Raw genomic sequence first — 26,845 nt, 5'->3', positions numbered from 1 at the left:
AGGGAGGCATGGGTGGTTTTCTAATGGTGGAAATGGCATGAACAACGAATGGTTGGGGACTGGAAGATGGCAGGGTGTGTTTAGGGAGCAACAAGTGGAATGTAGTTATAACCCAGGGTATATGGTAGGGGTGGCTGGGAATGCCCTTCCTCTTTCTCTTACCCCTACCGCTATCTGCCAGGGGAACACTCACTCCTCAAGACCTATTCAAGTTTCCTCTCCACCCGGCTGCCTTTATTAATTCCACTCTTTGCCTGCCTCATCTCTACTTTGTTCCACTGCTGTAGCGTGAACACAGCTCTGTGCTGAATTACCTGCAGAACAGCTGCCTCTCATCCCAGGCTGTAAGTCCTCCAAGAACAAGTCCTGTGACTCCATCTTGACATCCCCAGAATCTACCACAGTGTCCTCTCTATTCAGTGCTCCATACGAGTTTGCTGAATGAATAAATGAGGTTGGAGGACAGCAGCTTGAGGGACTGACTGAAAGAGAGAGAGCCCAGAAGCTCAGGCAGGAGAGCAAGCAAGGGTATGGGTAAGGGGTGATGGGCTGAGAGCAGTGGAGACACAAGGAGGATGCTGGTGTCTGGGACACCTGGGTTCTAGGCTCCCCTTGTCAACTGACTGGATGTTGGAGTGAGGAGGAGACTCAGGAAATTGTGTGCCCAGACAGCTGAGATGAATGCAGATAAGCAAACATGGATGTCATGAGCCATGGCTAGGGCCAAGGAAAAGGGAGGGTCTGCTATGTGCATAATGCTCCTAATGTGTCCTCACTCTAAATGCTCCAAACTTGGGACACTTGGGTTCCAGGCCCCAATTTTCAACTGACCAGATGTTGGGCTGAGTGAGGGATCTAAGAGATTTTGTGCCCAGATAGCTTAGATGAAGGCAGATCCCTGAAACAAACACAGATGTCATGAGCCACAGCGAGGGCCAGCGATAAAGGAGGGTCTGCTGTGTGCATAATGCTCTAACCGTGTCCTCAAAGGGAGGAATGCAAACTCCAGAACAAGAAACTCCTGAGCCCTACAGAGGCATTCTACTCCATTCTCTTAGTCACAAAATCAATAGACAAATCCTTACTGAATGGGTACCAAGAACAAATATGCATAACTCTATGTAGATGGGGATTGGTGTGCCCATCCATCCCCACCCCCAGCACAGCCTGCTAGTGCCAGGTCAGGCTGGACACCATCAAGATGTAATGGGGAAGTCTCAACCCAGACCTTGGAGACAGTAAGTATCACTGGGGATCTTGCAAGGTTTACCTGGTTTCCAGGTGATGCCCAGATATCGAACTCATAAGATATCTGGTTTTCTCTAACATACTGCGCTTGCAAAAGTTCCTCAGCGGCAGGTGAATTCCCCCACCCCAGCTTTTATGTGCTTGTGTAGGATTCACTGGCTTCCCTCCCCACCTGACTTACGATGCTAGACCCTCTACCAGTGTTGCTGTGCTGAAAGCCACACAGCACAGGAGGCATGGCACTGGCAGGATGCCCAGAAGTCATTGTTACAGTGCTCACTTTGTGCAGAGGTGACAAAGAATTGGGGGGAGGGAAAAGCCATTTGAAGGCAGGCAGGAGGAGGGCACAGCATCCACATCTGACACTTGTACTTACTAAGTAGGATCAGGTCTGATATTTTACCAAACTGATGATGCTTTTACAAAGGAGACAGCACCCAGCCTTCTCAGCCCTCCTGCTGCTGCTCTGTTGGGACTGAATACCCCGGTAGCACAAGTTGTGTTGTAGCCCAGCAGAGGGGTATTTGAAAGTCATTAAATGATGGCTGCATGTTTTTAATTTGGGGGAAAGTATTCTAGATTATCAAGTGGTTCCTAAATGATGGATGTCAATCATTTCCTTCCATCTGGAAGGAAGGGCAATCTCATGCCCATTTTATTGCTGCTAGTTTTTCTACCTCAGTACCATCATGAATACTGAAACATGTATTTATGAATATCATGAATATTGAAATACATATTCATGATGGTACTGAGCCAGGGGTTTCAGGCTCCCCTTATCAACTGACTAGATGTTGGGGGGAGGAAGAGGTCTAAGACATTTTGTGCCCAGATAGGTGGGATGAAGGCAGATAAGCAAACATGGATGTCATGGGCTATAGCTAGGGCCAAGAATAAGGGAGGGCCTGCTGTGTACATATATTGAAACATATATTCGTGATGCTATTGAGGTGGAAAAATTAGCAGCAGTGGAATTCATGGTATTATATAGTTTAGAAGGCCTAGAAGCACAGCTATCCAGAGCCCTGAAACCTGGGTAATCTGGACGTTTCTGGCTGTCCATAGGTGAAAGTCATTCTCTCTCATACTAAGTCAAATAGAACCAGTGTCAGCTCTCATAATATTGGGGTAGGGCACATGTATCAGTCAATGGGTGGCAACAGAAGGACAAGATGAGTGTGCCATAACAGAGGATGGGAACTTCTGCAAGCATTGAGTGGGATCCTTGTGAAGAGTAGCCAGAAGGGAAGAAGGGTGCTGTGGGTACAGGTTGGAAGGTATGGAGGTGGGAAGCTGCCCAGCACCTGTTAGGAAAGAGGTGGTTCTGCCAGCTGGGGACAGGGTGCCTGCTAGGGGTGGGGCTGTGGGGATAAAGGAAGGGAAAGAGATGGAGGCAGACTGTGGAAGCTCTGTGTTAGCTCAGTGTTTGGATTCGATGTGGGAGAGAGGGGCACCGGGGTCAAGACTGAGAGTTTTGAGCAGGGAAGTGACTAGGATCAGATTCGCATTTTAGAATGATCTCTCTGGTGCCCATGTGAAGGACTGATGGCTACAGACCAGGAAAAGGGTGGGAAGATAATTTGAAATGGCTTCCAGGACACCAGCTGCGCCTCAGGGTCATTGGGCAGCTTTATCAAAGGCAGTTTGATCAATTGAGCCTGGCTCTCTCTGCATGGGGTGGGGTGAGGTTACTCTTGGACAGCCAGTCTAGCACTTGTCTGAGGGCAGACATTTGAGAACTGTGGAATTTCAAGGCTCCTGCAGTACTCCAGGTGAGTCAGAAACAAGGCAGAGACAGTGGAACCGAGAGGATTACAGAGACATTAAGGACACAGAGTCACAAAACCTGGTGACCTCCTGGATAGGGGAGTGACAGTGGGAGTGAGACAGGAGAGAGGCATCCAGGATACCTTCCTGGTTCTGGCATCAATGTCAGGGTAGACAGTGGTGCCATGCGCTCAGATTAACAGAACAAGATGAAGAGTGGGCCCAGGGAGAAGGGGGAAGAGTTCAGTGTGGAGTGTGGTGAGTCTAAGTTCTTGAGGATGCCAGGTATAGATGTCTAGCCATCAGCTGGAGCATGAGCCAGAAGTTCTGCATGCCCTGTGCTGTGTATCCACGTACAGGTAGCAGTCCAAGGCATGGGTGGGCATGCCCTCCTGGAACTAGCATAATGTGAAGGGAGGAGCAGCTGAGGACACACAAATAAGGGACACCCAGAAAGGACGATATAGTTTGGCTGTGTCCCCACCCAAATCTCATCTTGAACTGTAGTTCTCATAATCCCCACATGTGATGGGACGGACCAGGTAGGAAGTAATTGAATTATGGGGTGGTTACCTCCATGCTGTTCTTGTGATAGTGAGTGAGTTCTCATGAGATCTGATGGTTTTATAAGGGACTTTCCCCTCCTTGCTCTGCATTTCTTCTTCCCGCCGCCATGTGAAGAAGGACGCGTTTGCTTTCCCTTCTGCCATGGTTGTGAGTTTCCTGAGGCCACCCTGGTCCTGTGGAACTATGAATCAATGAAACCTCTTTCCTTTATAATTTATCAAGTCTCAGGTACGTCCTTATAGCAGTGTGAGAACGGACTAATATAAAGGGCATGGAAAATCCAGGACAATCAAGAAGAAAGACCTAACCAGTGTTCCCAAAGCAAGGAAAACAGTTTCAGGAAGGAAGAAATGGACAGCCACATCAATGTGACCCATTGGTCAACTAAGTAAAGATCTGAAAGCATCCACTAACTGAAGACACAGAACACTGGGACCACTGCCCAGGCAGCTGCAGGGACAGGAAAGGACTGTCCCTGGGGAGGAAGCCTGTCTGCCAACGTGTGGAGAGGGAATGGTGACACAGTATGTAGGAAATGCTCTTTCAGGATGCTTACTGTGAACAGAAGAACATAGGGAGGCAGCTGTTCATGGACTAGGGCCAAGGGAGAGTTTTTATTATTGTTGTATTAAAATTTTAACATGAAAGAGATCTGAATGTGTCTCTACACAGCAGGAAGTAAAACACTGTAAAATAAAAGGCTGTGGATGAAGACAAGTGAGGGGGAGGCAGGTGGGGTTAGTTGTCCCCACCTGAATGTGGGCTGGAAGGTGACCCAGGCCCTGAATAAAGGGCTTGTCTCCCACTGAAGCAGGAAGGGAAGTCATGCCAGAACCTCTACCAAGGGAAAGTTTTCCCAATAATGTACTTATCATCCAGGACACAGCTGAAATAGTGTCTCTTCCAGAGAGCCTTCCAAACTCCCCTGCAGAGTCTGAATAGGAGGCCTCTCTTCTCATCAACACACCCTGGGCTCACCTCTCTCAGTGTTCCTCACTCTGACCATCATCACTGCTCTACTTAGTGGTCTCCCCCACTGGGCTGTGAACTCCTGGGGGGAAAGAGTACATCTTAGTCTTCACCTCCTCAGCATCTGGCATGTTTGTGTGGTATAAAGCAGACAGTCTACAAGTGTTGCTAATGAAGGATAAAGCCAGGGATGGATGGATGGATGGATGGATGGATGGATGGATGGATGGACAGATGGATGAATGGGTGGATACATGGGTGAATGGATAGATGAATAGATGAATGGCTGGCTGGTTGGCTAGGTGAATGGATAAATGGGTAGATGAATAGATGGATAAATGGATGGATGGGTGAATGGGTGGATATATGGGTGAATAAATGGGTGGATGGATGAATGAATAGATGAATGGCTGTCTGGATGGGTGAATAGATAAATGGATAGATAGATGAATGGATGCATCACTAGATGGATGGATGGACGAATGGATGGATGGATGGGTTGGACTGGATGGGTGGATAAACAGATAGATGAATGAATGGATGGATGGATGGATGGATGGATGGATGGATGGATGGGGCCTCATGCCAACTACCCTGTTGGACCCATCTGGAACCACCTCCACCCACCAAACAGTAACAACAATGGCACTGACAGTCCCAGGAGCTTATGATTTCTACAGACAAGGGAGATGTGAAATGCCCTCCTATAGCACAGACACACTCTCTCCTAACACCCTTTCACCTTTCTCTCTTCTCCCAACCTGAGTAGACTATATCCCTTAATTACTTTTTATAAACTTCTCCCAATCCACAGCTCCAAACACTTTAGGCCTCTTCCTCCCTCTCCAGTATGGGGGCCCAGAGGTGGGTCTATGTGAGGGATTTGACTGAGACATCTAAGTTCCCCAACACACATTTTTTGACCAGTCACCCTCTGCTAACAAACAAGGCATGCTGAAAACTACCTTGTTTGTTAGCAGCTTTCAGCATGCCTTTCAGCATACAGACTCCTCAGCTGGTTGTATCCCCCACTCTTTGCCATAAAGCTGTCCTCTCTCAGAGAAGGACAGACAATTCAAGGGAGAACTGAAGATCCAGCCCTGAATCCATCAGAAAAATGACTCCTACACTGATAAATAAATGATGAAAGTTTCATGGAAGTTACAACGTGACAGCTGCACAATTTCCTCATGAATTTAATTCTGTACTCTTTCTGTGCTTATTCCTTTCCCTTTAAAAGAACATTCCCATGCACTTCCTCTGTTTTCAAGTAAGCATAGTTAACCTCTGACTGTTTCTGTTCCTGACAGCACTGAGGATCAGGAATGCTGCCGGCCATGGGCTCCAATCGTTGGCACAGAACAGGGAATTAAGAATAAGTGGGGAAAAGAGAGCCATCAGAAGATAAGATGGTACAAGAAGAAAATATTCTTCATCTTGGTCAACTAATTCCATTGAGCAAGATAGTAATTTTCTAGGGCCTGCCAGAGCTTCAAATTCTACTTTTCAAATTATCCCCTAGCAGATCAATTCCCAGCCTGGGTCATTTTTCTGAAGAGCTGTTCTGACAGTGTCCTTCCATAATGATGATGATCAGCCCCCTCAAATAACATATCCATTAAGGAGTGGGCTGGTGTAGGTGTTAGGGAAGCAGAGTGGAAAATCATTTGTATGCAGGCCCATTCAAATCATCTTATCCTAGGAACCAGTATTCTCAAAGTCCCAACCTATTTCCTTCCCATTCTTCATATTCTGCTCACGCATAAGAACTAAGTAGTCACAGTTTGGAGAAGAGAAAAGAGTTCACAGAATGATTCCAATATGTTTGTTTTTGAGGGGAGTGGGAGGAGAAGAAAACATTCCATTTTAATCAGCCCTCAGAAGTGGCATCCTTTAGCAGTTCTTCCTAAATTTAATTCAGAGTGGAGCACTTATATATATAAGAGATAGCCTTTGTGATGGTTCATTTTATGTGTCAGTTTGACTGGGCCACAGGGTGCCCAGACATTAGTCAAACATGATTCTGGATGTATGTGTGAGGGTGTTTCTAGATGAGATGAATATTTGAATTGGTAGACGGAGATAGGCAGATTATCCTCCCTAAGGTGGGTGGGCCTCATCCAATTTGTCCAACGCCTCAATAGAACAAATGGCTGAGTAAGGGAGAATTCTCTTCTCTCTGCCTGACTGTCTTCAAGGACATTGATCTTCTTCTGTCTTTGGACTGGAGCTCAGACAGGAACTTACATCATTGGCTCTCCTGGGTCTCAGGCCTTTGGACTTAAGCTGGAACTATACTACTGGCTCTCCTGGGTCTCCAAGGAGACATCTATCTGTCCTCCTACTGGTTCTGTTTTTCTGGAGAACCCAAACTCATACAGTTTCCCTAAAATACTAGAGTACTTTACAAATGTGAATGACACATATGCTGAATGTCCCTCCACCTAGAGGATGCTCTCTCTCTCTGGATCCCTGAGTTCCGGTAAGCAGTCATCTAGTGGGGAAAGCACCTGGGTCCTGGGGTCAGAGCAGCCCAGGGGCAGGGTCCTGGCCTGCAGTACTCCCTGGGGCTGACACACCCTCTCCATTACTGGCATCACCGTCACTGGCACCCATTTTCCTGCCCAGCATTTGTGACCTCTGGAACAAATCAGGGGCAGTATTGTAATTTGCACTCTGCTTTTCAATGAAGGCTGAAATCCCCTCTTTCTTTTCTCCTAACCAGAAACTGTGTGAATAACAGGGATTGAGAGTGCCCCTCTCTTCTCACGCAAAGAAACCCTCAGTTTCTTTATAAGATCTTGACACTTCTGGTTGGATTACTTTTGAGCCTGCTGAAACCCACCACCTTTACTGTGAGCAACATAAGAAGTCTTTAAAAATAATCATAAAAATGAAAGAGGTGTGAAAAGCAATCTTTTGGGTTATGATAACTGAAAAGTCATATTCTAGAGAGGAAGAGTGTATCAAATGTAGCCAAATCAATTTAGAACTAAGGCTGGGTTTCCATTTCTCTGTAAACTGCTATATGAGGCTTTGGAGGAAGAAACAGGATATACACACAAAAATTGATTTTGTATGCACTGACTTAGTGAGAGCAGGAGTAGCGAAAAAGGGCATCCCTGTGAAAGTTTAAACAGATGGGCTTGCAAATGCTCACTGGAATCAAGACCAACCCCAAAGCATGCCCATCCCCATCCCGCAATAGCACTATCAGTCACACAGTTGCCATTAAAGCCACTCTAGAGGTCATCTAGCTTGACCCCCCAGAAGAGGACACTGAGGCTGTGAACAACATAAGAAGTCTTTTAAAAGAATCATAAAAATGAAAGGTGTGAAAAGCAATCTTTTGGGTTATTCTAACTGAAAAATCACTCTAACAGCTAAGCATGGGGCTGGGACTAAACTCTGAGGCTTCTGACTTGCAGTCCAATGTTCTTGCTGCTAACGATGTTGTCTCTACTTAGCCTTTTCCTATCATATCTCAGTTTGTGAATGACTCAGATCTTCATGATATTATATAAACTCTTTAGGAAAAGAACAGTTTAAAATGTTTTTGAGTCTTTGTATCTGTTAAAACAGGGCTGAGCAAATAGCAATGCTGTAATATTTAATGATTCTATACAATACAATCCTCATGTTTCCCCCAAAGCCCACACCTCCTAGCACACAGTCACAGTGTGATGGGGCCCAGGATCCTGACTTGTCACTTAAAACATCCCAGAATCCACGCAATCAGTTCTCAAACATCTATTGACCACAGCATGGTCTGTACCATATTCCTGGGGATGAATGGTGTTCTTGGGGAGAACACAACCTAAGTCAGATATTGGTTTCATGAAATAGAGCTAGTTCTAGAGACTGGAGTACGTATTGCCCCCAGCAGTAAAATAAAGAGAGAAGGACGTGATAAACTTGAAGAAGTCCCTTCTTGACCCACTTAAGGCTTTTCCCCTCCTTACTTTTAAACATTCTCATCTAGCTTCCCATAGACTAAGATCTGCCTTTTTCTCATCACCAGCAAAGCAGGTAAACCACTCAACTGGCAAAATATCTCTGTGCATCAATAACCCTTTATGCTGGGGAAGGAATCTTTCTGTCCCATGAGAGGAAAAACTTCAAATAATCTTGCCTATTTTTAAAGACAAAGTTTAGTCATCTGGGCATGTTAGTAAAGGACACAAACTAAAATGAATCGTGTCGGCTCTGGAGGATCTATTGATGAGGGGCCTTTTAACCATCTCCTTACTGCCAACACACACCTCACCTTACACCACCTTGAGTTTCCCATCACCTCAAAATCCCTTGCTCTTAGAATGACCTGATATGGTTTGGCTCCATGTGGCCACCCAAATCTCATGTTGAACTATAATCCCCAGTGTTGGAGGTGGGGCCTGGTGGGAGGTGATTGGAACATAGGGGTGGTTTCTAATGGTTTAGCACCATCCCCCAGTGCTGTCTCCTGATAGAGTTCTCACAAGTTGTTTAAAAGTGTGTGGCACCTTCCCCTTTGCTTTCTCTTCCTGCTGCTCCAGCCATGTAAGACGCACCTGCTTCCCCTTTGCCTTCCACCATGATTGTAAGTTTCCTGAGGCCTACCCAGAAGCAGAAGCCTATACAGCCTGCAGAACTATGAGCACAATTAAACCTCTTTTCTTTATAAATTACCCAGTCTCAAGTATGTCTTTATAGCAGTGTGAGAACGGACTAATACAGACCTTAACTCATAAATGAACATGTCCAATGATAGCCTGACTTACCCAGAGTAAGACAAATGCCCAGCAACTATTTGAGCTAATATTGTATCTAGACCAAGGCATCAGCAATGACAAGAAGACGAAGAAAAGAGGCAACAATAAGGAAATCATATTAGGCAAAACCTATTAAACAAATAAACCAAGTCTCTAACACTAATATTTCAAAACACAGTGCTCCTGGCTGTTAGTGGTCTGACAACACAGAACTGTCTGGCATGCCAGAAATTTCCAGCCACTTTGCAGTCAACTGTACTTCAGGCTGATCCATGCTCTTGCCACCAATGTCCATCCTGACATTGCTTCCAGGTGTGTGTCTGTACCAACAATAGATGGAAGACTCCTCCTGAGCCTGAGTCTAGAGAAGTTCTACATGTTCTGGAGATTCACCCTAACCAAGGTCAGGCTCAAACATTCTGAGGGCCCCCTGCCCCAATGATAGGTAGCTCAGGGGCTGCCAAACATTTTCCAGAAAATGTTAGAAAGACTGACTAACCCAGACCCTAGGGCTGCCTGGGAATACCTCAACTGTCAAAGAGATGGAGCACAAGAAAAGCACATCCAAACTAACCTGCCTCTGAAGGAGATGCTCGTGTGGCCCAGGAGAATAAGAGAATGTCCTAGAACCAGCAGGCACTAAAAACAGCAGGAGATACAGACACACTGTGAAAACTACAACTAACATCAATAAGGAAATGCGATTGTTTTATAAAAATTCATCACTTTGCTTAAGTCTAGGAGTTTCAGATCAGCCTCCGCAAACAAGACCACATCTCTAAATAAATAAATAAATAAAATTAAAATTATCTGGGCATGGTGGTATGCTCCCATAGTCCTAGCTACTCAGGAGGCTGAAGTGGGAAGATCACTTGAGCCCAGGAGTTCGAGGCTATCATGAGCTATGGTCTGATTTTGCCACTACACCCCAGCCTGGGCAACAGAGCAAGACCCTATCTCAAAAACATTGATAACACATATGTCCATAACAAGATCATTATTTAGTGTTCCTTGACAGCTGTTCCAGTCTAAACAATCTCTGTTTGGGAAAACTTCGGCTCTTGGTTTTTAAAAAGAAAAGGGAAGGAGACAAAATAATTTTAAAAAATAGAGATGAAGAAAGAAAAATTATAATCTGTTTATATATTCACTCCATCAACAAACAGTGCTGGGCACTGGGGAAGGAGCAGAGAGGCATTCATTGAACCAACAATGGGAACCTGAGGCTTCCAAAGAGTGAGCTTACATCTAGGACATTCAATAGTTTTTTATCTGCAAACTGTGACCTTATAGTAGTATTGAGGGAACTGGCCAGCAGCCCGCAATGCAACGGGGCTCTTTCCTTGTTCCCAGGCAGATCGGCAGGTCGAGAAATAACAGACACACACAAGTTAGTGAAAGCTGGGTCCAGGGGGGTCACCTCCTTCTGGTCCCACGGTACTGCCAATGCACGGGATATACCAGCATTTATTATTAAGTTTAGTGAGGGCAGGGGTAGGTTAGTGAGGGATTTAGGGTCGTTTGATTATGAGGTGAGATGGTCACATGGGGATGAAGTAATTCTTTAACATAACATCTGTATGCAGAAGTACAGTATACGGAGATAGGAATTTACAATATAGTGTGTGCATCAGTAATTTCTAACAGAGCCTTAAAACAGAAACACCGTCTTTCCATAACCTATGATTAGCAAGATATTTTAATCAGCAGTAACAGTTGCGGCAAAGGCTGGTTACAAACAATCCACAGTAACAGGACGTGAAGCTAGACAACCAGTTAGACCAGAAATTCTCAGAAGGGAGTATGTCTTAACCCTAAAGAGGCCTAGAAGAGCTGTGGCAAGATGAGGGCGTTTATAGCCTTAGCTTATCCATATGAACAGGTGCCCCTCATGTATCCATTTATAGGCTCTCCACAAGGGTCACATTCCATTCCCAGAGCTATGAACATCTGCTTTTTTGGGATAGGAATCCTGATTATGTGAAACCTCCCTGACTGCAGGTCCATTCATAGGCTCTCTGCAGGGGAAGCACATCATGATGTTCCTGGGCACCCATGGGTCTAAGCAAGAGCAAAACCCAAGCACCAAATGGGAACACCAAGGATTCTAAGATTTATGGAGAAAGAGCTTGGAGCAAAAAAAGAGGCTGAAGACAAATTTTCTAACAAGAGACAATACAAAAAATTCAACAAAGAAATCAACGGTTCCCAAAATTGTCTTGTTTGTGAATTTAGTGCTATGTCATTCCTTAATTCAGTGTATTGTCAGTTACATATTTAAGATTTGGGAGGGGAAGTTGATTACTGTTACCATTTATTAGGCTAAATAGATTTTCACGGCAAAAGCAGTGCCCCTTGGGAAATACAACAAAAGAAAACCAGAAAGCAAGACTGGGCTAGTTAGTATAGTGATACTTCTGCCATATAGCACGATATACTATTTATTATAGCAAATTTATACCAACAAGGCATATGCAAACCTAGTTTTCTGAAGACATGGGAATGAGTTGAGGGATGCAGAATTCATCTATGTGGGCTAAAGGCTTAGTATCAGGATTCTATTACACAGAAACCACATTGAACACTGCACTCATGATTGTAAGCACAGTTGCAACTCTGAATATTTGGATGCTAATCAAATTAGGTAACTCTTGCCTAGAAATAGTGAGAATGCTTTAATGTTTCAAGAAATATTCAGAGATGAATATAAAGTCGGCTATGTCTGAACAAGTAAACGTCACAAAATAAGTCTTAATAGCATAATTTAGACTTGATTAAAATGGATAAAGACCACAGATGTGGAAGTCATTGCAGTCCCCATTTGATGCCAGAACTGATATTTTCCCCTCTTGATTTAATTCTCTTTGATTACCCAATTATTCCTAAATCCTTTCACTCAGTTTCAGCTCCAATAAAACTGATAACAATGCTAACTCATAATGTGATTTGCACTCCAGTCTCATGAAACTGCTCTATAAAAGCATGCCCAGCAACATCACAAAATTCTTCCAGATTGTGGTATTATATCATGGGAAAACAGAATAAACCTTCATCTATTCAAAATCAAGCAAGCACAGAAAACCACTCATCAGGAAGATCTGAGGATTCACTTCATCAACAGGAAGATGGCGGCAGGAAAGTCTTGCATTTGTAAGTTTTAAGATTATCAATTGTCAAAACATTTGAAGAAGGCATGGATAATTCTTTTGGGGATAGGGTCTCACTGTCACCCAGGCTGGAGTGCAGTGGCACAATCTCAGCTCACTGCAGCCTCCACCTCCTAGGCTCAAGCTATCCTCATACCTCATCCTCTTGAGTAGCTGGGACTACAGGTGTGTGCCACCATGCCTGGATATTTTTTTATATTTTTGGTAGAGACAGAATTTTGTCATATTGCCCAGGCTGGTCTTGAACTCCTGAGCTCAAGCGATCCGCCCATCTTGGCCTCCCAAAGTGCTGGGATTACAGGCATAAGCCAACAGATAATTTTTTTAACTGATTAATATGGTCAAAGATGTGGCTCTTTTCTAAAGCACATCCTTATTGAGTACAATGAAAGCTGCCTGTCTAGCTAGCCCTGTGATACTAGACAAGTAACTTGATCTTTCTGGGTGTTAATATCTTATCACTAAATGAAGCATATGTATGAGTTTTTTTGGGGGGGTCCATTCCACTTCTAACTTCTACAGTTTATAGTCTTTTCTTTTTAAAATTATTTTAATTATTTTTATTTTATTTTTATAGAGACAGGATCTCAACATGTTGCCTAGGCTGGTCTCTAACTCCAGAAGGTGGCTCCCTCCTTGGCCTCCCAAAGTGCCGGGATTACAGGCATGAGCCACCACATCCAGCCAGCCTCTTCTTGACAAAAATTGGTAAAAACCTCCCAAAGCACAAGCACTTAGACGGAAGCAGCCCAGAAGACAATGCATGGGACAATCTCAACATGCCTATGGCTATTTGTTTTGTTTTGTTTTGTTTTTTATGAAATCAAATTTCATTTCTTTTCTGTGAGCAACAGCTTTAGTGCAATACTAAAATATGTTTTCCACATGGATACACATGGGTTTTACACACACAATCTCATTTCATCCATGCAACAACCCCATGGGATCAATGACAGTTTGATAGGATTAGCTCTCACAGTTGCTTTATGAAAATCCAACTGTTAATCCCAGCACTTTGGGAGGCCGAGACGGGCGGATCACGAGGTCAGGAGATCGAGACCATCCTGGCTAACCCGGTGAAACCCCATCTCTACTAAAAAATACAAAAAAACTAGCTGGGCGAGGTGGTGGGCGCCTGTAGTCCCAGCTACTCGGGAGGCTGAGGCAGGAGAATGGCGTAAACCCAGGAGGCAGAGCTTGCAGTGAGCCAAGATCCGGTCACTGCACTCCAACCTGGACGACAGAGCGAGACTCCGTCTCAAAAAAAAAAGAAAAGAAAATCCAACTGTTAATAGTAACAACTTTCAAACACTCTTTTTTTAGTGATACTGAATACTCCCTCCTCTACATAGCTCATTCGTAAACTAGAGTCCAGATCGCATGTGAGGTTTTCAATCTCTATGCAGATTCTCAAGTGCCACTGGGACTTTTGCGGGAGGACTGGAGATGGGGAGGAAGAACAAGACACTATGTGAAATGGAAGATACCATGGGAAATAGAAAGCACTGGCTGACTTCAGAGGGTGTGTGCAAGAAGACTGTTCTTTCATTACCCGGCTTATCTGCAGTGCTTGTGACGGGTGAACCTCAGTACACGCTTAGTCAAGTAACAAGATTAGGGCTCTGGGTTTTGTTGTTGTTGTCGCTACTTTGTTTGTTTTAAAGATTAGCTTGAGGAAAATCTTGCTTCTATCACCTTTATAAATTTATCATAAAAAACTTTCCCAGATGTTCTGGTAGCCACCAGTTCTGTTCTTTCCCCCCATGCTGTCCTTGGACAACAGCAGCTACTTATTGATCAGTTATTGGGATCAGATCCCAATAAAGCAGATAAAGCAGATCCTTTATCTGAATATAGTGGGATAACTTATTTAAATAGTAACATATTTTAAATACAAAGTGTTTTCATCTTTTTCTCAAGGCTATTTAAATCAAATCGGATTTTTATAAGAAACTTCTGAAAACTATGTGATATGGTTTGGATCTGTATCCCCACCCAAGTTTCATGTTGAACTGTAATCTTCAGTGTTGGAGGTGGCGCCTGGTGAGAGGTGATTGGATCGTGGGGTTGGATTTCTCATGAATGGTTCAGCACATCCCCTTAGCGCTGTTCTTGTGATAGTGAGTGAGTTCTCTTGAGATCTGGTTGTTTTAAAGTGTATGGCACCTCCCCCGCCCTCTCGCTCCTGCTCCTACCATGCGAGACACCTGCTCCCCAACTTCGCCTTCCACCATGATTGTAAGTTCCCTGGGGCCTCCCCAGAAGCCCAGCAGATGCTAGCATCATGTTTCCTACACAGCCTGCAGACATGTAAGCTAATAAAACCTCTTTCCTTATAAATTACCCAGTCTCAGGTATTTCTTTATAATAATGCGAGAATGGCCTAATACATTAAGAAATAATATATAAGCATATATAAGCTGAAAGTGTTCAGGAATAATGAAATTACAGAATGTTATTGCTGGATAAAAATCTTAGAATTTACTTAAATAACTTCCCTCATTTTATAGTTGAGAAATTTGAGACCAAAAAATGTAAACAACTGTGCCAGCTCCCACAGCTCTGAGAAGAGGGACTAGAACCTGGGCGCCAGATCCCTAATCTGGGTTTCCTTCTATTCTGAGGGCAGCAAAACAATCCTCTGAGGTGGGCCTACAATACTTTGTCCCCTACTGGAATGGCATCTTGACCTAATGGCACATGTACTTCAGGCCACTACCAAAAGTTATCTCCCAGAAAATCACAAAGACCATGAAATATAAAGAATTCCCTCTAAACAAGGATGAAACATAAAGGATTTACTTATAAGGATGACTATATGAACTCGTCCAAAAAGACTTGTATAGAGTATGTCATTCTCTGACTATAAAAAATTGGGGAAACATTATTCTTCTGATGTAGAAAGAGAGTTGTTGTTTTTCTCCCTCTTCTAATCAACCATCTCCAAGCTTAACAGGATAAGACATAAAACAAAAACAAAAACACCTTGCTGTAACAAACCATAGGGATTCAAAGTAAAATTACAGAGGTAGCATAATTAAATATAAAGAGGTAACCCAGTACACACCCCAACTATCTTGGAGATATCTGCACACCACTACACATGGATCAGCCTCCTTCTTTTGAATGGCTGAGGATAAAAGGAGTGCACTTACACCTTCACTCTGCTGTCTACCTATTCATTATTGGTTATCTTTGTTAGCAGAAGAAAGCTTCTCGTGGGAGAAGCAGAATAGAGGACAGAGACCCTGGAGAGCTTCTCCAGGGATAAGAGGGGAGCAACAGGACCTCTCTAGGTTCTACTCGCAGGTCATAGCACCAGGCTTGAAGTGGTGCTCAGGACTGGGGAGGGGCTATCATGAGTAGGACCGAGTGCCTAAGGGGCAACCTGAGCCCTCTCAGAGTAGGAGTGTCCAAGATGCTGGCTGGATCATATTTAATTTAGAGAAATACAGGACAGTAACATTTCTTGTCTCATTCTCCACACTAAGCATCAATCCTGGTGTGTAAGTTTGGTGTGAACAGGTATGAATCCTGGTGGCAGCTATTCCAGAATGCCTGAGGCCTGGATGAAAGGAATTCCTGAGGACAAGATGCATTCTACCAAAAGACTAGTCTTTTTGAATAACATCCCGACATATATTCGACTAGCAGAGACTTTTCTGATCCTATTTTACCACTCATAAATCATGGATAATTTGGTTTCTCCTGTGTGACCTCTGTGCTTAGAGAGTTCCACATCAACTCCACTGGAGTTGTGTCTCTGAATTCTAACATTTGGTTTACTCAAGAACTCCAGCACCGTGGCTGGACAGGACCAGGTTGTGCCTGGGACTGACAGGTGGGCTTCACTGATGGCCCATTGGTGATAAGTTGGACCTGGACACTTTCAGGTGCAGGCCTGAAAGGGCTGCTCATTTTATCTCTTACTGAGTCCCATGGTCCTGGAGCGCCATTTCTCTCCCTAAGCTGGACAGCCCTGGGACAGTGCTTTTAACCAGACAGAGAGGTCAGTGACCTGGATGCTGCTCTGCATGCAAGAACCAGCCTCTGAACCCAGTGCTGTGATTCTTATATAAGCACAGCTGTGATGCTATGACCTTGGGCTGCAGTAAGGATGTGGGCCCCCTGCTATCCCTCCACTGGAAAGGCTTTTATAAAATCTCATAGCACCCCGATTCCCAAGCAGGGTCAGACTTTCTCAGGAGCACCTCTTCATGAGGCACCTGAGCCAAAACAATTGCTAACCATCTATTCAGAAACCACTGAAACTATATTTTTGAAGATTCGCTAATTATTAGTGTTAATGATTACGGGACAATTCCCCATATACATGTTAACAAAACAACAACAAGAAAAGAAACACAATGCAAAAGTGTATATAGCATGATTCTTTTTTGAGTGAATACACAAAAACGATGTGTGCACATGGAAAAAAATGAAAAGAAATATACCTAAATATTAACCATGCTATTTAAGATTGAATGTTGATGGGTGATTTTTCTATTTTTCCTTACACATTTCTGTTTCTTCCAATTTTCTACAATGAACATTCATAATCAAGAAAAAAATGCGGCCGGGCGCGGTGGCTCAAGCCTGTAATCCCAGCACTTTGGGAGGCCGAGACGGGCGGATCACGAGGTCAGGAGATCGAGACCATCCTGGCTAATACGGTGAAACCCTGTCTCTACTTAAAATACAAAAAAAACTAGCCGGGCGACGAGGCGGGCGCCTGTAGTCCCAGCTACTCGGGAGGCTGAGGCAGGAGAATGGCGTAAACCCGGGAGGCGGAGCTTGCAGTGAGCTGAGATCCGGCCACTGCACTCCAGCCTGGGTGGCAGAGCGAGACTCCGTCTCAAAAAAAAAAAAAAAAAGAAAAAAATGCTATTTTAAAAAATGAACTCTAATGGCACTGAATGTTAAATTGAGGGTGGGTCAGAAATGGCCCACGTGGACCTCTACAGACACAGTCTCAAAGATTCAAAACAAAGCAGTGAGGTGCCTCTAGAGGCATGTGGCACAGAGGACTAGCTGTGTTTTGGTGGGTATTAAATTCCACAGAGGTGCCTGCAAATAACATAATGTCCCTTTAGTGGCCCCCCTAAATCATCTCCCTGCCTGAGGAGTGGTGTTTACTCTGAGTTGCCCAAGACTCTGAAGGTCTGCAGTGCTGACATGTAGAATGTGTGGGTGTGCTTTATAGCTCTCCTCCCCAAGAGGGTAACCTGCATGCTGCAAATAAATGGTGCTCACACTAGGCAGGTACCATGAGACGAGGAGAGAAATAACACAGACGGATGCCGTGGAAAAAGCAGCCGTCTGTTCAGGATTGATAATGAATCGTTACATCCTATCTGAAGCTACTTAATTTCCGAAACACTGTTCTATAAATATGCTGTCAATGCAGTTAGTCGGTTTGTAAAGAAAGGAAGTGAATCAGAAATGGGTTGATGAAATACCACCAGTTCCCAAAATAAATATGTTTCTCTCTGGTTTTAGCCTAAACACTACCTGGAGGATAAAAGGAAATGCTACATATGACATTAGTGCTCTCCAGGCAGCCTGTGCTGCTGCTGAACAGCTTTGCTTCCAAAATAATGATAATAATACTAATAATGATAATCACAGTCACTAAAGGGCATGGAGGCACTGGCCCTTTTTATCTGCAGATTTCTACCCTAATTTATGGTTTAAGTGGCATGTTACAGTAGTGATGGAGGCAGACGGTGTTTGTGAATAGTCAAATATGGGAATCAACTCATGTAAGATGAGTGCAAGGAACAAATTGCAAACAGATTCTTGTTTATTCAGAAATAGGCTCAGATTTTTTGTTGTTTGTTTTTCTTACAAAACATTATAAATCCTCAAACCTCTACAACATAGAAGCAAATAAGTCTTCCTTTCTCTAGTGTCGAAATGCAAGCTGTACTATCATTATACGGCAGAAAACAAAACAGAAAAATCTGCACTGAGAACTTAGGCGCAACAGGGGCTTGCATTGTATCTGTCTGTGTCCTTTCATTGCTGAGAGCAGTGTAGAACTTTATGCTCTAGGATTCAGCTGTTTGCTGATTTGCTCTAAACTCAATTCATTTTCTAATTTCATCTCTTTGATGTTATTCCAGTGAGAAGCCTGCAGGTAGTACCTCCACTAGGAAGGTATTATTAATTAGCAGCCAACAGGGTGAGCAGAAATCACGTGCTCCATTTGTACAGCTAATGGTTCGGTTCATGAATGGTTCTCAAAATATTTTACACCAGCCAATCTGAAAAAAACATATGACTCTGGTTAAATTTAAGGATTCTTGGATCCTGCAGGCCCAGATATTCATACCTTGAGCAGCCATGCAAATGAGAGCATCATCATTTCAAAGTTCAATAGGAAGAAAATGAAGCAGCTGCTATTTAATTTTTTATGGAGCCTACAATTTGTCTCATTAGTGGGCAAATAGGATAGGCTAGGAACTAAAAGCTGTCCAGGCCTCAACTCCGCAGGACAGAAAAAAGTGATCTGTATCAAATCATTCAATTGGGCTCTCTGGGGATAGGGTTAGACTAGCTGGTGCTGGGGAAAGGGCGCCTGGCTCTAAATCCTGGCTGCTAGGCAGGTTCCATCACCTCACTGATACATGACCTTTGGCAAATTAGAGAAGCTTCCAGAGCCTCATGACCACATCTAAAAACAGAGGAATTTGGAATTAGCCTGTCCATCTCTCAGAGCTGTGGAGCACCTGGGAGGGAAGAATCCCTGGTGCTTTGAAAACTCCAAAAGCCTGTTCAAATGCAGTTTGAGAATGGCCTGGATACCTGGATTGTTAAACTGAGGCCCAAGGGCAGCAGATTTGACTGTAATTATGGAGGTACAGCCGTGAGGTTGGGCTCCCTCATTCCAAATTCAAGGAAAATCCCTACATTTTCCTCTCTCTCTACTGACAGTGTCACCCATCAGCCAGGGAGGCAGGTGAGGAAAGGGAGGCTGAAAGCCATTATGTTTCCCAGGCCATTTCCAGCATAGGAACACAGTGATGTTACCTGGTAACAAGTTGTGGCAACTTGCTGAGAGAAGTCAAGACACCAAGCAGAGCAAGTCTGGGGAAACAGGCAAGGGGAAAAGAGTAAATATAGCTCCACTATGTAACAAAGAATTTGGATGGCCTTGTCCCTGCTTCCTGAGCTTTGTCCAACCCTTGGAATTTCCTTATAGAAGTATCTTATTATTCATGGTGAGCCTTGATAGTTTATGCTCACAAGGCGACTGATGGCAATCTCCAGATAGTTTATGCTACAGAGGTGACTCAGGATGGGGGCTGGCCATCCATGTGATTAGAGGGTTGGGGCTTTGAGTCATGTGATATCAGCCTGACCTCTGACAAGGAGAGGGGGCACGCGGATTGAGTCCAACCACGTGGCTGATGACTTAATCAATCATGCCTATATAATGGAGGCTTGGTAGAAACTCTGGACACCAAAGCTTGGGTGAGCCTAGTGATATACGTGGATGTACCAGCAGGGTGATGCATTCTGAGGACATGAAAGATTTGCATGTGGGACCCTCCCAGACCTTACCCTATGTGTGTCTTCTTTGGGCTGGTTCTGATTTGTATCCTTTATATCCTATATATCCTTTATCTTCCTGAGTTCTGCCAGTTGTTCTAGTAAATTATCAAACCTGAGGGGGCAGTAGTGTCAGAGGCATTTGAACTAGGGTGACTCCATCTTGAATAGGAGCTGAGTAAATAAGACTGAGACCTACTGGACTATATTCCCAGAAGGTTACACATTCTAAGTTACCGGATAAGAAAGGAGATCAGCACAATGTAAGGTCACAAAAACCTTGCTGATTAAAAGGATGCTGTAAAGAAGCTGATCAAAACCCACCAAAACCAAGATGGCCATGAAGGTGACCTCTGGTCATCCTCACTGCTCATTATTACACACTAATTATAAGACATTAATTAGCATGCTAAAAGACACTCCTGCCAGCACCATAGCAACTTACAAATGCCATGGCAACATCAGCAAGTTACCCTATATGGTCTAAAAAGGGGAGGAACCCTCAGTTCCAGGAATTGCCCACCTCTTTCCGGGAAAACTCACAAATAATCCACCCCTTATTTAGCATATAATTGAGAAATAACCATAAAAAATAGCAAAACAGCAGCCCTCAGAACTGCTCTGTCTATGGAGTAGCCATTCTTTATTCCTTTACTTTCTTAATAAACTTGCTCTCACTTTACTGTATGGATTTGCCTCGAATTCTTTCTTGCTTAACATCCAAGAACCCTCTCTTGGGGTCCAGATCAGTAACAGCTTTACTATCATTTAGTTTTGTGACTTTACGCCTGTTACTAAACCTTTTCATCTCCCCAAACTCACTCTGGCAAAAGGGGAAAACAATACCTGACCCATGGAGTAATGAGGACTGAATGAAACACCACACCAAGTCCTGGATAAACATTCAGTGAGCAGAAATCTGACCTCAGCAGGGTGGGGGGAGCAGAGCTGAAAGTTACGTAGATCTACAACTTGCATCACATCTAAGACTCAGGGTAGGGTGCTCGTTGGTGAGCAGTGATGATGCCATGACCCACAGACCGAGGGAGACATGAGTGGGACAGAAAGATTTCAAAAATAGGAAGATGAGCTGAAAATGCTCCATAATAGGGTTTGGCTGTATCCCCACCCAAATTTCATCTTGGATTGTAGCTCCCATAATTCCCACGTTGTGGGAGGGACCTGGTGGGAGGTCACTGAATCATGGGGGCGGGTCTTTCCCGTGCTACTCTCATGATAGTGAATAAGAGATCTCAAGAGAGATCTGATGGTTTATAAAGGGAGTTTCCCTGAACAAGCTCTCTTCTCCTGTCTGCCACCATGTGAGATGTCCCTTTCCCCTTCTGCCATGATTGTGAGGCCTCCCCAGCCACGTGGCACTGTGAGTCCATTAAATGTCTTTCTTTTGTAAATTGCCCAGTCTCAGGTATGTCTTTAACAGAAGCATGAAAATGAACTAATACACTCCAGAAATCTTATCTGAGAGCGTTTGATGAGTTCTCTACCTGCCGAGAACTTTCTCCCCTAGAATAAAGGTTGTTTCTTTCAGGCTCTGCCTCAGATGGGAAAGAGGAGGCTGAGGGAGTGGAACTCTGAGACCACCACTTAATTTACGTTTTCTATACTAGAGTTCTATAACCACCTTTGCAAAATGATGACAGTAGAATAAATCTGTCATGGCTGACCCCATCTTGCTTCTAGCCTTACAGACTGGCTGTCTTTGCTCATTCGCGGGTGTAAGCCAAGCTACGTTTGGAAGACATTTAGTTTATAGTTTAAATGATAGCGGGTCTTCCCCCAAAGCTCAACTGCCTTTGCAGAGCTAATGAAGGGCCATCAGGTTAGGAGGATGTTAGAAGGCTGAATTCTGCTAAGGTGTAGACATAAACCATTACCAGCAATTATTCTGGAGGTCAGAAGATACGCAACTTCTCTAATTACTCCTGCAGATAATGTCACTATTGCAGAACCTAAGATTGGCCTTTTGAGATGTTTTTTCAGGTTTTTGCATTTCTGACTACCAATGGCTCCACCTGGACCTGCGGACTCCACCAACTGGTCTTGTGGCCCCACCCACAAGTGGACTCCCTGGCCCGCCAAACTATCCTTGAAAAACCCTAGCATCTGCATTTTCAGAGAGATTGATTTGAGTAATAACTCCATCTTCCATGTAGCACAGCTGGCCTTCTGTCTATTAAATGCTTTCTTTATTGCATTGCCATAGTCTGATTTTGTCTATGCAGGGGGCAGGAAGAATCCATCAGATGGCTACAATTCCAGGTAAAATTCATCTGAAAAAAAAATTTTCTGCTATTTCTCTTTAAGTTGGTCTCAGAGAACAGATCTGATTACTACGGCAGCTGCTCCTCAGTACCTGAGCCTGAGTTTCAAGAATTAAACATTAAAGTTAAAGTGACAAGCCCTTGGGAGGAAGAGACTGCTGATTAGAAGTCTTGATTGCAAGGGAAGGAGATGCTAGACATATACAGTCTGTCTTAAAAGCCTACACTTACAATGGCAGGTTTTCAAAAGGTCAAAGAAAAACAGTGCTGATTCTATAGTGTGACTCTAGAAGAAAAGGGGACGCACAAGTGTTGAGAAGCTCTGCCACCCAGGGAAAGTGGCTCAGATGTAAGACCTGCGTACGAAGCCTGCAAGGAAGGGCACCAAGGTGACCAAGGATGCAGAGAGGTGCAGCAGGGGCTTGCAAGGAGAATAACAGGGCAGAAGAGAGGCTGCAAGCCAAAATGACTTGGAAAAATCTTAAGCACCCAAAAAATGTAGGGGGATGGGGATGGAGAGAAACTTCACTGGTGCATTTATCCAGAAATCAGTCCCCGGCACAAGGCCAGCCACTTCTGGGGAGAAGTGAGGGAGCATATCTCTCCTTTTTATAGCATTCTGATGGGGGTGCCGAAATAATACTGCCTTGCTGCATCCCATGGCTTGCAGGGTTATCGCTAGGAATGGCTCATTCAGTCTTCAAGCTCCTCCCCACTCTCCTCCACACTCCTGGCCACATGGGAACCTGGAAGAAGGGGGTTGGAGCAAAGCCAGGACAGACACCAGGCAGGACTGGACGTCTCTCCTCACCCCTGACAACTGCCCCTGGAGAAGCCCGTCAATCTGCCTCCTCCTTCTCTGAAGATGAGTCTGTGCCAGAATGCTGCCCCATTCAAAAGGACTTCTTCCAGGTGTAGGATGGAACTACTAGGTCAGAACCATGCCCAGTGGAGGGCAAAAGGCAGACTGAGCTGGGGCTCACATTCACACACCCATTTTATAACCAAGGAGGCAGAGGCTCAGAGAAGTCGAGTAACTTGCCCAAGGTCCCTGAGTTAGTAGGTCACAGGGCAGGATCCAAATGCAGGTCTGTCTGGCCCCCTCCGCCTCCCTATACAACCATCCCTAGAGGCCGTAGGATCTGGTTGGCCAAAGAAGGCAAGCGAGGGTGTTTGAGGCAGGGAGATGCACCTAGGAGAGGAGGGGGGCCTTGGAGACGACAACGAGATGGGCAGCACGGACCTCGTAAAGGCATCATCAACCAGAGGTTAGGCTGATGGAAGTGTCAGAGGTATGTGAACCAGAGCAACTCCATCTTGAATAGGAGCTGGATAAAATGAGGCTGAAATCTACTGGGCTGCATTCCCAGATAGTTAAGGCATTGTAAGCCACAGGATAAGACAAGAGGTCAGCACAAGATATAGGTCACAAAGACCTTGCTGATAAAACAGGTGGCAGTAAAGAAGCCGGCTAAAACCCACCAAAACCAAGATGACGACGAGAGTGGCCTCTAGTCGTCCTCACTGCTACACTCCGACCAGCGCCATGACAGTTTACAAATGCCATGGCAACATCAGAAAGTTATCCTATATGGTCTTAAAAGGGGAAGCATGAATAATCCACCCCTTGTTTAGCATAAAATCAAGAAATAACCATAAAAATGGGCAACCAGCCCCTCTGGGCTGCTCTGTCTATGGAGTAGCCATTCTTTTTTCCTCTTGCTTTCACTTTGTGGACTACTCTCCCTGAATTCTTTCTTGCATGAGACCCAAGAACCCTCTCTTGGGGTCTGGATTGGGACCCCTTTCCTGTAACAGACGAAGGCCGTCAGGTCAAGCAGCAGAGTCTTCGGATGTTCTTGTATCTCCACTTGGTCCTGGAAGTACTTTGTTTTGAAATTGCATTTAGTCTTTCAGAAAGTCCTCAAGAAACTTGGGTAAATGGTCTTTGCCAACAGTTCATATTTCTCCTTTACTCCCAAAAGGAAATTTACTATTATATTTGTTATTATTATTAAACTCAAATCAATGTCTCTCATGAGGCCAGGAAGCCCATTTGCCCCAGATTTGCTGTCCTGAGTTGCTGTGACTTCACTGGGAGCTCGTCAATGCTTGCCCTTCTTAATGTAAGATGAACGAGCCCAGCAGGCTCTGCCCCTCTCAGCAGGCTGGGTTAATAACCTGCTCACAATACACCCCCTTAATCCACTCCTGGGTCACCTGCATCTACCCAAAGTATACACTGAAAATTCACCAACACACCAACATGAGACAACAGGAAACACAAGACAGACTGGTTTTCACAGGTAGGAGGGGAATACAGCTGCTCTTTCAATAGGATCAGCTTCTTTTCTAGGGGCATGTTTCTTCTTGCTGAATTTTAATCCATGGTTTCTTTATGTTTGTCAATGAAATAAAAAGTTTCACACTGTCACTTCCAACTAACAAAGAAAGTAAAGCTTAGGAGCATGCTCCCCTCCCTTACCTTTTCATGGCACAAGTATTGGTGGGAGGGGTGGATGGTGGAAAAGGCAAGGGCTTGAAGCCAATTAGATCTGGGTTCAAATCCAGCCATATCACTTATTAGGAAGGTGGTCTTGACTAGATAAGTTACTTTCCTCCTATGACTTCATTTTCTATTCAGCGAAGCCAGGTGAACACCCACTGCATTGTGATGAGGATTAAAAGAAGTGCTCCTAAGAGCTAGCACAATGCCTAATGCAGGGATACCTCCTAAGCCCTTCCAAAGCTTCCCTTTGTTCTTGCTCATCCAGGAGAGAGTTCTTTGTTAAATGATTTCTTCTGGGAGTTACACTTTTGTCCTTTGAAAAAAAAGTAGGTGAATGTAGAAAAAGCAATTTTATCTTCTCTCTCTCTGTCCCCAACATCTCAATAAATATTGCACATCTAAAAGAGACAGCAGTGCCTCATGCAGTATCTGCCCTGTTCTGTTTGTAATGTGACGACATCATCAGGGGAGGGAAGGTGGGAATGGAGTGGTCTTTAAGAAGCACTGTGCCTGTGAGCTGAAATGCACTCAGCATGTAGAACAAGACCAGGACACCAGGCACTCCCTCTGGGCCCGAGCTGGCTGCTCTCCTTCCACACAGGCATACCCTGGGTGGTTGTGTCCCTCTGCTTCTCAGGGTGTTGCACAGAGGCCCCTAAGGACATCTGGCTAAACACAAGTAGCAGGAATGCGGGCAATGGGTTTGTCTGCTAATATCAACATCTTCCTTGAGTGGAACAAAGCAAGGGGGCAGGAGACACACAGAAAGGGTTCCTACAAAAGAAAAAGGAAGCTGTGGGATCCAGTACCCTGTAGCTCACACAGGGAGAGTGACACCTCTCTTTAGTCTGAGACTCTCAGAGCGCTACTGTTACAAAAGTATGTTTTCTTGCTCAATGCCCTGAGTTCGGGAAGAGCTGTCCCAGGACAGTGCCTCATCTCCACAAGCCCCAAGATGAGGACCTGGCTCCACTAACAACTCTGTCATTCATAAATTTGCCCCGATCCTTTTTGAAACCAGTCAAATTGCACCTGGACTTCTGTGTGAAGTGGTATTTCCTTTAATTTTTTTCTAGATTTACTTCTTCCAAGTTTCAAAGGTACTAACCTCATTCTAACAGGCTCTCCTTCCACATGTGGCATGATCTTCTCAATTTCGATCCTGACCTCTCTCATGCCTCACCTGTCCAGACTAAAGAGTTCGAGTGTTTGCAGGTGTCTTTTCAGTGACAGCCCACTTCTCATCTGATCATCTCATCTAGTCCACAAGACGCGTCCACTCTCTGAAAGAAACGCTGACACTGCACAGCTACTGAAAAGCAGAGACAGGCCTGCTCCAGGCTCAGGTACCAGCCCCAAGGGCTCCTTCCTGCTTTTCTTCAGCATTTTGGGAGGTAGGACACGGCAAAGACAGATGCAGTGACCTGCATGCAATCCTGACTCAGTCCATTTCTAGCTGTGTGACTTAGGGCAAGTCAATAAACCTCTTTAGGTCTCAGTTTTCTCATCTATAAAATGGAGATAAGAAACTTAATCCTTTTACGAAGATTAATTCAAGATGGAATAGAGACTTAAATGTTAGACCTAATACCATAAAAACCCTAGAAGAAAATCTAGGTAGCACCATTCAGGACATAGGCATGGGCAAGTACTTCATGTCTAAAACACCAAAAGCAACGGCAGCAAAAGCCAAAATTGACAAATGGGATCTAATTAAACTAAAGAGCCTCTGCACAGCAAAAGAAACTACCATCAGAGTGAACAGGCAACCTACAGAATCGGAGAAAATTTTTGCAATCTACTCATCTGACAAAGGGCTAATATCCAGAATCTACAGAGAACTCAAACAAATATACAAGAAAAAAACAAACAACCCCATCAAAAAGTGGGCAAAGGATATGAACAGACATTTCTCAAAAGAAGACATTCATACAGCCAACAGACACATGAAAAAATGCTCATCATCACTCGCCATCAGAGAAATGCAAATCAAAACCACAATGAGATACCATCTCACACCAGAATGGCAAT

At 44.4% G+C, this 26,845-nt stretch overlaps 1 protein-coding gene across 4 annotated transcripts in view; it reads right to left on the bottom strand.

Annotated features, from left to right (window-relative positions):
• The window catches only part of SUSD4 (sushi domain containing 4), a 150,125-nt gene that overhangs the window by 68,470 nt on the left and 54,810 nt on the right, over positions 1-26,845 (bottom strand). Inside the window, exon 1 of one of the 4 annotated variants that reach the window (XM_017869957.1) lies at positions 315-460. The exons of the other annotated variants lie outside the window; for them this stretch is intronic. Coding sequence (XP_017725446.1) covers positions 315-378 — 64 coding nt within the window. The 5' untranslated portion in view covers positions 379-460. Of the gene's footprint in view, positions 1-314; positions 461-26,845 lie in introns of those variants that run through there. 4 annotated transcript variants of the gene reach the window in all.

Source organism: Rhinopithecus bieti, unplaced genomic scaffold (genome assembly GCF_001698545.2).
Source record: "Rhinopithecus bieti isolate Rb0 unplaced genomic scaffold, ASM169854v2 scaffold_1673, whole genome shotgun sequence".
In the NCBI taxonomy this organism is placed as follows: Eukaryota; Metazoa; Chordata; class Mammalia; order Primates; family Cercopithecidae; genus Rhinopithecus; species Rhinopithecus bieti.
Note: the sequence above shows the minus strand (reverse complement) of the source record. Positions and strands in the feature narration are given on the sequence as shown.